The 13,819-nt window shown below is 34.1% G+C and overlaps 1 protein-coding gene across 1 annotated transcript; it reads right to left on the reverse strand.

Annotated features, from left to right (window-relative positions):
- Positions 1 to 883: 883 nt before the first annotated feature.
- LOC125092633 (amelogenin, X isoform-like) lies at positions 884 to 4,885 on the reverse strand. Its single transcript, XM_047717029.1, has 3 exons — positions 3,485 to 4,885; positions 2,783 to 3,208; positions 884 to 1,039 (listed from the first exon to the last, which is right to left on the reverse strand). Exons 1-3 carry the CDS (start codon positions 3,572 to 3,574, stop codon positions 1,034 to 1,036), a joined length of 522 nt encoding a protein of 173 aa, XP_047572985.1. The 5' UTR covers positions 3,575 to 4,885; the 3' UTR covers positions 884 to 1,033.
- Between the last annotated feature and the right edge of the window lie 8,934 nt (positions 4,886 to 13,819).

Here is a 13,819-nt window from a genome sequence, read left to right on the forward strand (position 1 = left end):
AATTTGTCATATTAAAGACTGTTAAGCGAAGGAAATGATTTGGGTTTAAAATGTACATGTTTTGGGGGCGCCTGGGTGGCTCAGTGGGTTAAAGCATTTGCCTTTGGCTCAGGTTATGATCCCAGGGTCCTGAGATCGAGACCCACATTGGGCTCTCTACTCAGTGGGGAGCCTGCTTCCTCCTCTCTCTCTGCCTACTTGTGATCTCTGTCTGTCAAATAAATAAATAAAATCTTTTAAAAAATAAAATGTACATTTTTTTCAAATGAAACTCTATTTAATAAAAATTTTCTTTAGAAGGGGCGCCTGGGTGGCTCAGTAGGTTTAAGCCTATGCCTTTGATTCAGGTCATGTTCTCAGCGTCCTGGAATCGAGCCCCTCATTGGGCTCTGTGCTCAGTGGGGAGTCTGCTTCCTTCTCTCTCTCTCTGCCTGCTTCTCTGCCTACTTGTGATCTATCTCTCAAAATAAATAAATAAAATTTTTTTAAAAAGTTTTCTTTAGAGAACAAATTTAATAATTTTTAAATTAGTATATTGTTAAGCATATCATATGATTTCATTTAAAAATGTTTTTGGTAGACTCAATAGAAACAAAAGTCCAGATTCTGATTTGAAGTATAAAATCAGTATTCAAGTTTCCAATTCATTTTTTAATATAAGCATTTTTCAAAAGTTCAGTTTCAGTGACTGTATATAGTCAGTGTTTTACTTTACCAAACTCATGTATAAACTAACACAAAAAAAGATTTGAGATACTATATTTTAAATTCTGTCTAAAGCAATACTGTTATTTTCTTGCCAAAACATCTGTTTGTAGTTTGTAAATTCTAAATTCTCTCAAGTGATATGAAATTTTATATTTAATTCACAAACAACATGGACTTTTGAAAAACATTTTATTGGATCCTAGTGTTTTTTGTTTTTTTTTTTTTACAGAATTTACTGGTAAGCCTACTGCAGGAACAAATCATTGTGTACTTGCATTATTCCTAAAAGGAACTGAAATAGCTACTCCTCTCATTTTCTGATCTTTTAATCCTGAAAAAAAGAGCAAAAGAAACATTTAAAGTATCTTACAAATATTTTTAGAGAGTACATAAAGCCTCAGTTTTACTTGAAAAATGTACTACAAATTGAGTTGAACTTTATAATCTCCAAACTTTGTTGTTTCATTGTTGTTAGATATGAGTTGTCCACAAAGGTAGCCCCTCCCTCCCTCCCTTATATAATGTTAAAATTACAACGGGTATCTTTCTTTGAGTACTTCCTGCCCACTAGACTCTCAGTTATTTTATTTTATTTCTATAAATTAAATATAAATAAATATAAAATAAAACTCTAAGAAGTTATCCTTTATAAACTAAATTTGGAGAAACACATGGAGAAATTATGTTTTAAATAGCTGAAACTATGTATCCAAAGTCACCTTTGTGTAAATAGTTTTGATATGTTATGAACACACAGCCTTATTTATTATTAAGCAAAGAAATGTACTTTCTATATAGCTTATAGATATATATATATGTATATATATATTCTATATACATTATCTAGAATCTGTATCTCTTCATTAGAGAACATAAAGTGTAGACTAAAATAATTGACTCCAGGAGCACCTGGGTGGTTCAGTCAGTTAAGCAGCTGTCTTTAGCTCAGGTCATGACATTCTCTCTGTCCCTCTGCCCCTGTCCCCCTGCCCCTATTTGTGCTGTCTCTCACTCTCTCAAATAGATAAATAAAACCTTTTAAAAATTGCTCTTTCCAAACTTCTTTAAAACAAATAAATAAATAAATAATTGACTCTAGCTACTGCATTACGTGTTACACAATCAATTCTCAAAAATTCAGTTCCACATCATAAATATACTCATAAAATTCTATACTGCAGATAACATAATTTTTAATTATGTAAAAATGGAATGTAAAAATTGTAAATGTAAAAAATTGTAAAATGTAAAAAAGTATAAAAATTGTTTTATTATTTGTACTATAAATACAAACGCTTGAACAAAGCTTTTAAAGTTATCCGACCCATCACCTTTGCCCATTTTAGAGATGAAAAATAAAGACCATAAATCTAAAAGAATTTTTGTAACAACATTTTCTTCTTTGGGGCTAAGCTAATATTAGAACCTACATGTTCTGGCTACTCACCCAGGCTACTTAAGCCTTCACTGCTTCTAAGTAGCAAAGCACTAACTGCATTTGTAAATTGTAGAATTACATAAACTTCCATACACAGCCCTGAGATTTAATGAGAATGGATGACACTCACCCTGTTGTATTTCTAAATCACTTGTAAAATTTCCACTAATGAAAGATTATTTTAAGCTAAAACTTGGAAAAGTTATTATAGTAAATTAATCTATTCATCTATTAATTCTAGCATTCATTGCTAGGATTAATGTTAGGATCAAATGCTAAAATCTGTCCAACTTAGCTGACTTCAGTTACACTGAAAACTGCCTTACATAGGTCTCCCTTAGGTATTTAAAGAAACTTCCCTTCATACTATGTTTTATTTTCTGTTTTGCCTTCTCTTCACTCCCAAAATTACTTTTAGTATCCTTTAGTGTAATTCTAGCTGCTGTTCTTAATGAAATGATTGAAAGCTAAGGAAGACTGATATTCCTCATACTGTTGGCCATAAAATGAAAGCATTTTGGTAGTCTATATTGTTGCCGAAATTCAAAAATTATATAGATATTGAACCTACCATAAATATGCCATGTAGATAAATACTATTTCCCAGGTGTCACAGTGGCTTCAAGGGTTACTCACCACTTCCTCCCGCTTGGTCTTGTCTGTTGCTGGCCAGGCTTCCAGAGGCAAGTCAGGAAGCATGGGGGGCAGGGGCTGTATGGGGAACATCGGAGGCAGAGGTGGCTGTGGTGGCAGGGGCTGGATGTGGTGCACGGGTGGCTGGGGCTGAATGGGCTGGTGAGCCTGTGGCTGGACAGGCTGGGGCTGGAAGGGCTGCTGGCCTGGCAGAGGGAGGTTTGGCTGGTGGTGTTGAGTTGGAGTCATGGAGTGTTGGCCAGGAACAGGCATCATTGGTTGCTGGGGGACCACGGGCTGCTGAGCTGGCATCATAGGGATGTGGTGATGAGGCTGTAGGGCATGACTCGGGAGATTCTGCTGAGACAGCACGGGAATGATTTGGTGGTGCAGCCATCCACCCATGGGTTCATAACCATAGGAAGGGTACTGGTGAGAAACAAAGAGTCAGGTTTACCATTGGCTCCATTGACTTCCAGCTGGAAAAGTAGTCATGTTTTCTTTGTCATTAGGGTAATATGGATATTTATTTGTTTTTCCTTGTATAACAATTTCTAACTGTTCACATGATATGACCTTCAGATGATATGAAACTAGATTTCACATTAGTGTCTGTATGTGGCAAAGGTATATTATTTCACTTAAAAGAAAAATGAAATACATGCTTAAAATTCTAAGGAAATAAAGAACAAAAAGTCTGCATACCGGATGCCTTATGTTCTGGTACCATTTCAGAGGTGTAAGGACCTTAAGAGAAAGAGACATTAGAACACGTTTGTTTGAATTTAGTTGCATGAAATGCAGACTCACTAATGCAGTCTTCCCAAAACTGGGAGCCTGAAAATGTGAGTTCTACAGAAGAAAGAACAAGATAAACATTTGTCAGATACTTCCTATGGTGAGGCAGTGTATTACATCCATCACATACATTTCTCATGTTTTTCTACATACTCTGAGGCAAATCTCATTACTGTCACTTTTACAGACAAGGTCATGTGGAGTTAAAGAGGCTTATAATCTTACTGAGGTGATTCTGTTTAATTCCACAGCTCCTGTTCTTTGCAAGAGCAAAACAATACAAAAAAATTAATGTCATATGACATTAGTTATATCTCTTTTGTCTTGATGTCACAATGAAAAAATGAAAGTGAAACATTGTGTCTCAATGTAAAACACAGATCTTCTGGTCAAATATGTCAACCTTTGGAGATATAACAAAATCTTGCCTCAAATTGTTAACACTTTGCATCAGTTTGTATAAGTAAACAGATTCATGAATTATCTTCTGAACCTATGAAAGATCTTAGTTTTATTTCTTCAAAAATAAAATTGTACTTGAGTAACCTCAGGTCCAGGGATACACTCATGTAGTAGTATAGCATTTATATCAGTACAAGAAACAATTACTACACTTGCTCAAGTTACATTTGACAAAGCACTTTTTATATAGCTTAACTATTTCACTCCTCAAACTACTTGAAGTGTGGGCATTATAATTATTTCCCTGCTTCAGGTAATGAAACATTATAGTTATTTCCCTGCTTCAGGTAATGAAACCAAACAAAGCTCCTGAGATAAAAACAATTTGCCCAAGTTCCTATGGCTAAAATGTAGTTGAGAAAAGCTTTCAACCTGATTTCCAGAAAGCATGCTTTCCATTGCTCTGAGAATGTCTCATAGACTTCTTGGTCATTGAACATTCAGTAAAGAGAAACAAGGGAGACACACAGAGTGTGAACATCTTAGAATCATAGTTTTTAACTGTAAAGGACCTTAAATAACATCATACCTGACTTCTCCACCTTTTATAGGACTGGAATAGAACAAAGCTGTCCAGCCAGAGCACTTTCTCCACTACCATGCAGCCTCACCCTGAGTGGTAGTTCATGACGGATAGCTTTATAGCCATAGAGGAGAAACTGAGTCAAAGAGGCCAAGTAGAAGTATGCTGGGGCAGTGCAGGCTTGAGGCGACCCAACAAATGAGAAATGTGGTAACATGAACTGGAAAAGTGGGACTGAGAAATATCTTGAAGAATCAACACAGTATTCTTTGCGGACCCCGGAACATTGTTAACTCAAACTATGGTCAAAATTAGTAAAGAGAAAAATTACCTCATAGCTGAAGTTGATATAACCAGGGTGCCCAGGATGAGGTGGTAGCTTTTATGGAGGGAAAGGAGGAGAAGAAGCAAGAGGGAGAGGGAGAGAAATAGCAAGGGAGAGGAAGACAGAGGAGGAAGGAGGGATATCAGAGAAAGAGAGGGAGAGATGAGAAGAAATTAAGTCAATATGCAATTGTCCACATTAAGAGAAACTACTTTATAAGAATCTGTACAGTGCAAAATACATTTGAAGTCTACTTTTGTTTGAACACGTATGCTGTGTAGGAGCCTTTTAAAGAGGTCCAGGAAAACTAAACGACTTTCCCAAGACCTGGAAACAAAATCCAGTGCATATTTAGCCTCCAGTGATCAGACAATGCCCACAACCATATGGTCAACTAATCCTACTCTGTCCCATCCACCGTTTTATATCTTAATGAAACTCACTCCATTTTGGAAAAAGAGATTTATTGCTCTTACACAATTATGAAATAGCAAGAAGAGGAGAACTATCTCACAAATCTTTCCTTACAGATAAGAGGTAGATAGTGATTAGTTATCAAAGAGGTTCCCTACAAATATCATGCAAACCACATTAACAACAACAGAAGAAATAACTACCTGTGAGTTATTGATGAATATGAAAATATGGGTGTGTTAAAGTGGAAACATTATCAACCCCTTGGAAAGTGAAAGAGTTGATTCATGAAATTTAAATTGATTCTTTTAATTATTCTATCAAAGTTTTTATGGCAGAAAAAAATTAAAGTTCAAAATAAAAAAGAGCCTAAATAGTTATCTGCACCAGGACTGTCCCGTCAAAAGGGAGGCCATGTAACTGATGCCTGCAGTATGCAATGCTTGTTGTCCCTAGATAGGGAGAGAGAAAGATGAGAGAGGATCGTGCAGAACATCTCCCAGATACATCAAGCTAATTAAAGCTATATTATTTTTAAATGCTCATATTTTCTAAGAGGGTTTTTTGGCTCCCATCTAACTGTGAATTATTTTAGTCATGCAACTTCCTTTCCTATACCTCCTTTATATAAGTCCCCAGGTAGTGGGGGTGTTGAAGAGTAGAAAAAGGTCTCTATTTGTTATTTAGGGATCTGTTAGGATATTGGGAATTACCACAATGTAGGATTTCAGGAACCAGAGCACAAAATCTTGGTCTTTGGGAGAGAGATGAAGAGAAGAGGCAGCTCTGCTGGCTTCTGGTTCATCAACTGCTCTTTATGCCACCAAAAAGCAGCTGGGTTCTTTGTTGCAGGCATATGATCTAAGCTATCATATCTTATGTACATATGTCTAAAGAGAATGGGCCTGATTTCCAGGTGCTTGGTACATTTGAATGTAAAATATATCCATGTGAATTTTGCACAACCACACAGGAAGTCAAGAGTTTAGCAGGTGCACCCAAAGGGATGTGGCCTCTGACAACAACGAGATGGTTCAAGAAGGAAATTCCTAACACCAAAAGCTTACCTTCTGAAGGAAGACAGTACTAAGGTTTGCAGAGCAGGAAGAGAGTTGGATTCTTGTGAGAAATTGTGTTTTAGAGAACACTTGTTTTTGTAGTATTTGCTCAAGGCAGTTAGAAGCCTTTCTCTGGAGGCCTTTCAAGGGTCCCTCAAAAAGTCCTTCAACTGAAGTTGGTGATGATATGTACAGAGTGATTGTTTGCACAGATTCTCCTGAAGTGCTTGTTAAAAAGCAAAGTCCTGGACACTATGCCCACTCTGGCTATACTAAATCAGATTCTTGGGTAGAGGCATTTGAGAATATTTCTTATAACAGGATTTTCCAAGTGTTTCTTAAACACAGAGATACTTGAGGACATCAGCTCTCATACTATCTTAAACTCTAAAATTTAAAGCTGTGGGGCAGATTTTTATGTCCAAGCTTGTGAAATTGGAAACTGACTGATACAAGGAGCATTTTACTCACAGGCATAGTGAAGGCTGCTCCCAAGAGGCAGGCAAATAAAATCCAGGCCCCCATTTCTCATGGACCTGAAATATAAGTCAACATCTGCCTTTCTTATCTCATCTCAAACATCAACATAATTAGTGCTTTATAAAATATATACACTTCACATTAGTCTATTGCTTGTAAAGAGTTTGGGACCATCCATTGTATTACTTTAGTCATGTGTAATCTCTAGTTCTTAGCTCATCTTGTTTCTTGGGTCACAGCGTGTAAAGATGCTTTTCATTTACGTTTGATGTAAACAAACAGAGAAATGAATCGCTTATCATTATGTAATTTGAAATGCTGTTTTCCTTTACCAGTCCAGCCTATATAGTCATCTAAGGTCACAGAAGCTAACTGTAACTTTCAAGTGATGATTAAAGACTGCTGTTGGCTCTAGTAGTTCAGGAAATCATTAAGGTATTTACAATTATTGTATAGCATTTTATACTTTTAGAACAAGGAGCCACAGAAATATTTCTAGTATCGTCCACTGGGCAATTGCTACTACTAAAAACAAAAACTAATCATCTGAGAAAAGACGTTAAGCAAATTGCCAAAATAGATTGAGTGAGTAGGATTTAGTGCTACATGTTTCCAATGTTGTGGTATCATAGAGAGGCCTTTAAGTAACATCTCTGATATCTAGGGATTTACATTGCAAAAAGATGTAAATAGGACCTTTCCCAGAGAGGTTTCTAATTTTCCTTGATTCAGGTATTATTTCATTCTTCAATAATTAAAATGATTTCTACCAAAAAGCTTCCATCATTAGTCAGTGGTATCTTTCCTTTGTTAGACACTGCTCTGTAATTACTCCACAAATTACACACATGAGATATGAAGCAAGATCCAAACATCCTAAGAAATACATATTGCTTCAAGGCCCAATTATTCACTTACTTTGAAAACCATAAGTAGGAAAACCTAAGCCTTTTCTATAGAAAGTGAATATAATGTATAATAATGCTGATACAAGAACCACAATAAATTTGTCCATATTCTGTTTTTTAACAAATTAATAAGAAAAAAGATGCTATAAACATTTTGTTGATGATCCCATTTTAAAATAAGTTATTTAATGTACTTAAATAAAATGTTTTTCAATGTTGTAAACTCTACCCTGAAAATATTATTTTAATTTAATTGATAAGTAATTAAAAGCAATATTACTGTAGTTTGGATGTTATAGTAGTCAGAATGTTCTTTTGGGTTCTAGAACTAAACTTTAATATATATATAGTATATATATTTATATATATAAAGTATATTTAATATACTTTTTATATTTATATTATATTCATAATATATTATATCTACTTGTAATATATTATATTTATATATTTTATGTATAATTTAAATATATTTTTTATATATGTACACATACAAATGCTTTGCTGCATTAAAAAAGTAAAATTTTCACTTAAGGAATCAAAGACCAATTTGATTATGGTCCAATGAATTAATTTATTCTAGACAGTGTGTAATATTATAAATGTGGAATACATTTGCATCTGTGAAATATGAAATACAGAGAAACAAAGAAGCATAATAGGAAGGAGCTCAAATAATTAAAAAGAAAACCCACGTACCTTTTAATGTTTCCCTCTGAAACACAAGATGCTGGATCTTTTAAATTTCTTCTAAGTATAAGCTCAATTTATACTATTCACAGCATCTAGAACAACCAATCATATCTCTGAAGGAAAAATGTGTTGAGTAGATCATATTTCCGAGGGAAAAATGTGTTAAGTATATCATGAATTTTTAGCAAACTTGGTTAAATTTAAGACAGCTTTATAGTTTAATTAGTACATATAGTCTTTCATTATGGGCAATAATAGGTTTAACAGGCAAAAGAAGTTTAATTGCTCTGTTTTAAGTCTGTAAATTAGCTGATTGCACATGCTGATATATTCAGGATTACTTTAAGAACCTGTTATGTCATTGTGGCAGGTATAATTTCAGAATCACCACTACTATATTTTCTTTCATGGAAAGTGTGCCCTCTGTTCCCTGTCATTACCCCTTGATCACCATTTTGGTATCATCCAAAGAAGGAACAACAATCTATCTTCCTCAGCCCATCCTTAAAACTATTTGCTATCAAGGGAACCAAAACTCAGAGCAACACAGTGGCGATACTTTTACTAATGATCTGAAAGAGAAGGCAAGAGACATAACACACACCAGATCACACGTTTAAACATATATTTGTAATTCATATTAACACTTATCACAGGATATAGTGATATGATTATCTCACTCCACATAGCAACAGCCTTTCTTTGTATTATGACCTTTCTCATTTATTTGTGCCTTCTTTCATTTATTAAACTGAATTTCTCTTTCTTTTTCAGAACCTTTTAACTGTGTGTTTAATTATACCATCCCAATATTCTAAGAAGTTTCTACTTCACCTAAACAACTAAAGTTCAATTCTTTCTAAGAAGATCATGAGTTACATGTTAAATTCATGTTATTTCTTCTACACTACCTTGTAATGCCCTTGGATTTATTCTTTTGTTCTATAATCTGATATTCAATTAAAATATTATAACCAATGACTAGTAGTAATTGATAAATTTCCTAGCAATGTTATATTAGCAAAGGAAATACTGAATATATATTCAGATATAATTCTTAGTAAAGCTAGATTTCTTTTATTACTTAATATTTATAAACTTTAATGTACATATATTATTAAATAGATGATCCATACTTGATGAATTAAATTCAAGAAGAAATCATTCATGAAGTCAATGTAATTATGTTAAGATCTTGGACTTAGGCTTATGTGAATTTTGACCCCAGCTTTATCAACGATCGATATTACTGACAAATTACTTAGCTTGTCTGAGTTCCAGTTTCCTAACCCGTGAAATGGGCAAATTAATAGAATCCACCTAAGAAGACAAGCATGAAAACTAAACAAAGGATATCCTTGGAAAATAGAAAGTATTTATCACCTTCCTTAACCCCATCACATGGACACAGAAAATGTTTAAAAGATGCAAATAAGTAAGAATCTAAAATGATTTTAGGCAGTAAATTAGTAGGGTTTCAAATGACAATTGTGTTCATGGTTATTTTTGTTTATAATTATATTTATTGGTGAATTTTATATTAGAGGTGAGAAGGACTCCTTTTGAAGAAGGTTGTGAAAAATAAATTTTAGGAAACCTGGCATTAGCTTATGTGAGGAAAGAAGCCAAGGTGATGAAACACATAGGAAAGAGAAGCAGGAAAGCATAGATTATATTTTCTCTTTCAATATTTTTACTTCCTTTTATTTAACTATAGATATTGGAGTTCATGAAAGGACATTTAAAATTTTTCATGCAACACCATGGATGATGTCTACTGATGAAGTCATTGAAGAAAAAGCTGTGGCCTTGGGTTTTACAATATTCATCTCATTATATTTTCTCTTTTCAAAAGAAAGAGAGTATTATATGGATCTATCTGACCAACAGAATGATTATTTATTGTGGCTTTAATTCTTTTCAACTCCTAGATAGCATGTTAGTGCTAATACACCATGCTCAGGGTTTGAAGACCAGTTCTATAGAAACAATGTGGTTCTTGCTTTCTCTGACCACATATCCTGAGTCATAGTTCTTGAAATGTGAATAACTGCATGAAATGTCTTCTCTTGACTTGGAGGCAAAATAAGATATAAGATGACATATATTTTTAAATCATTAACTTTTTGAAAAGAAAATAAAATATCAATAGAAATTTTTTCCTGCAAACATTTCTCTTACTAATGAATTGAATTTACAAAAGAAAATTTTCTGTTTTGACCTAAAATTTACCCCTCCATCAGATAAATGTTACATCATTTTCAGAGTATTCATTTCAGTTTCTTTGCTTCCTGAAAAGGGCAGTTATTTAATTTTCTTTATGATTTAAAGAAATGTATCATAAATATAAAATACTCAATGATAATTGCAAGGACAACTTTGGTAATAACATGGTACTTGAATAATGTTTTTCACTTATGCATTTTTTTCACTTATGCATACCATATATATATTTACACCTATGACTTTTGGTTATTATAGAGACTAAAAGAACTTTGTATTTTTAATTGTTCCTAAAAGCTTTTTTTGTAGCATGAGTTAATAGATACCCTTACAAGTTATAATTATTTTGCTTATTTATTAGTTTTTCCTTTGCTTTATTTGCAACCCATCACATTTTGCCATTCCATAATGTTTATGCTAGCAAGTTCTCTCCTTCTAATCTGCTACTTCTAATATATGGTGTGCTAAAAATCAATATGCCCAATTTGTTCAAAGTACATGGGGACTCTCAGTAAAGGAATGTGGTGCTACTGAGAGGGACTCGTCTGTGAAAAAAGTGAAAGAATATCAGTTCTATGGCATTGATTTTTTTTATTATGATCAGTTTGCCAGCATATAGTACATCATTTGCTTTTACTGTAGTGTTCAGTGATTCATTACTTGCATAGAACACCCAGTGCTCATCACAACATCGAGAGATTACTGGGAAGGCATTCTTCTTTTTTTTTTTCTTTTTGTTTCTTCTTTTGTTTTGTTTTTCATTGGATAGTAGGTATTCAAAACAGTTACCTTTATTGGTTGAAATCTTTATGTTTATTACTTTTATTAAAAACCTGAGGGGGTAAAAAAAAGTTTTCACATATTGTAGAAAACAGTGTGGATGATGTATATCTGAAAACATCAAAGAGAGTAGTTAAGATAATTCTTGGAAAAAGCAGTAGGAACAAAGAAACTTATTTAAAACTATGAAGGAAAATGGTAATGGGGGTTCCTTCCAAAATGAGTACACATGGAAAACAAAAATTCTGACAATGGATTTTGACAGTTACCATTGGACATTATTAGAAACATTCTAACTCACTATGTGGAATGTTTATTGCTTTTATTCCTTCTAATGTGAATCTAGTACATCATCAATCTTTATGGTACACTTTTTATTTTTAGTAAATAAATATGTTCAATGCTAAAGTCATCATATGTTTTGAGTTAAAATTTTTGGCTCATTCTTTTTTCAGTGTTACTATTTTATTTTTTTAATTTTATTTCATTTTTTTAGTGTTGCAAAATTCATTGTTTATGCACCACATCCAGTGCTCCATGCAATACATGCTCTCCATAATACCCACCACCCGTCTTGTCCATCCCCTCACCCTCCTCCCCTCCAAAACCCTCATTTTGTTTCTGAGAGTCCACAGTCTTTCATGTTTCATCTGCCCCTCTGATTTTACCCAATTCACTTTTCCTTTCCTTCTCCTAATGTCCTCCTTGTTATTCCTTATGTTCCAAAAATAAGTGAAACCACACAATAATTGACTTTCTCTGCTTGACTTATTTCACTCAACATAATCTCCTCCAGTCCTGTCCATGTTGATACAAAAGTTGGGTATCCATCCTTTCTTATGGTTGACTAATATCCAAAGCATTTTCTTTACCCATTCGTCTTCTAAGGGCATTTTGTCTTTTTTCAAAGTAGCCACACCAAATTGCATTCCCACCAACAGTATAAGAAGGTTCCCCTTTCTCCACATCCTCTCCAACACACGTTGTTTACTATCTTGTTAATTTTGGCCATTCTAATTGGTGTAAGATGGTATGTCAATGTGGTTTTGATTTTAATTTCCCTGATGGCTAATGATGATGAACATTATTTATGTGTCTGCTAGTCATTTGTAGGTCTTCTTTGGGGAAGTGGCTGTTCATGTCTTCTGCCCATTTTTTGATGTGATCATCTGTTTTATGGATGTTGAGTTTGAAGAGTTCTTCATATATCTTTGATAACAGCCCACTGTCTGTAGTGACATTTGAGAATATCTTCTCCCATTCTGTGGGTTCTCTCCTTGTTTTGTTGACTGTTTCCTTTGCTGTGCAGAAGTTTTTTCTCTTGATGAAGTCCCAAAAGTTCATTTTTCCCTTTTGTTTCCTTTGCCTTTGGAGATGTGTCTTGAAAGAAGTAGCTGTGGCCGATGTCAAAGAGGTTACTACCTACATTCTCCTCTAGAGTTCTGATGGATTCCCGTCTCACGTTGAGGTCTTCCATCCATTTCAAGTTTATCTTTGTGTATGGTGTAAGAGAATCGTCTAGTTTCATTCTTCTACACATAGCTGTCCAGTTTTCCCAGCACATTTATTGAAGAGACTGTCTTTTCTCCACTGTATATTTTTTCCTGCTTTGTCAAGGATTATTTGACCATAGAGTTGTGGGTCCATATCTGGGCTCTCTACTCTGTTCCACAGGTCTATGTGTCTGTTTTTATGCCAGTATCATGCTATATTGGAGATCACACCTTTGTAGTAAAGCTTGAAATTAGGCAATGTGATGCCCCCAGCTTTGTTTTTCTTTTTCAACATTTTCTTAGGGATTCGGGGTCTTTTCTGGTTCCACACAAATTTTAGGATTGTTTGGTCCAGGACTTTGAAAAATGTCAATGGTTATTTTATTGGGATGGCATTGAAAGTATAGATTGCTCTGGACAGTATAGACATTTTAACAAGGTTTATTCTTCCAACCCATGAGCTTGGAATGCTTTTCCATCTTTTTGTGTCTTCTATTTCTTTCATGATTGTTCTGTAGTTTCTGAAGTACCAATCCTTTACATTTTTGGTTAGGTTTATTCCAAGATATCTTATGGTTCTTGGTATTATAGTAAATAGAATCAATTCTCTAATTTCCCTTTTTATAGTTTCATTGTTAGTGTATAAAAAAAGCAACTGATTTCTGTGCATTGATTTTGTATCCTGCTACATTACTGAATTGCTGTATAAGTTCTAGCAATTTGGGGGTGGAGTCTTCCAGATTTTCCACATAAAGTATCATGTCATCTGTGAAGAGAAACAGTTTGACTTCTTCTTTGCCAATTTGAATATCTTTTATTTCTTTTTGTTGTCTAATTGCTGTTGCTAGGAGTTCTACTACTATGTTGAACAAAGGTGACAATG

This window comes from Lutra lutra, chromosome Y (assembly GCF_902655055.1).
Source record: "Lutra lutra chromosome Y, mLutLut1.2, whole genome shotgun sequence".
Classification (NCBI taxonomy): domain Eukaryota; kingdom Metazoa; phylum Chordata; class Mammalia; order Carnivora; family Mustelidae; genus Lutra; species Lutra lutra.

Coding starts and splice junctions, on each gene's coding strand:
- LOC125092633 (XM_047717029.1), bottom strand. CDS start 3,574: ATGCAACTAAATTCAAACAAACGTGTTCTAATGTCTCTTTCTCTTAAG. Junction 3,209..3,484: donor ACCAGAACATAAGGCATCCG/GTATGCAGACTT, acceptor GTTTCTCACCAG/TACCCTTCCTATGGTTATGA.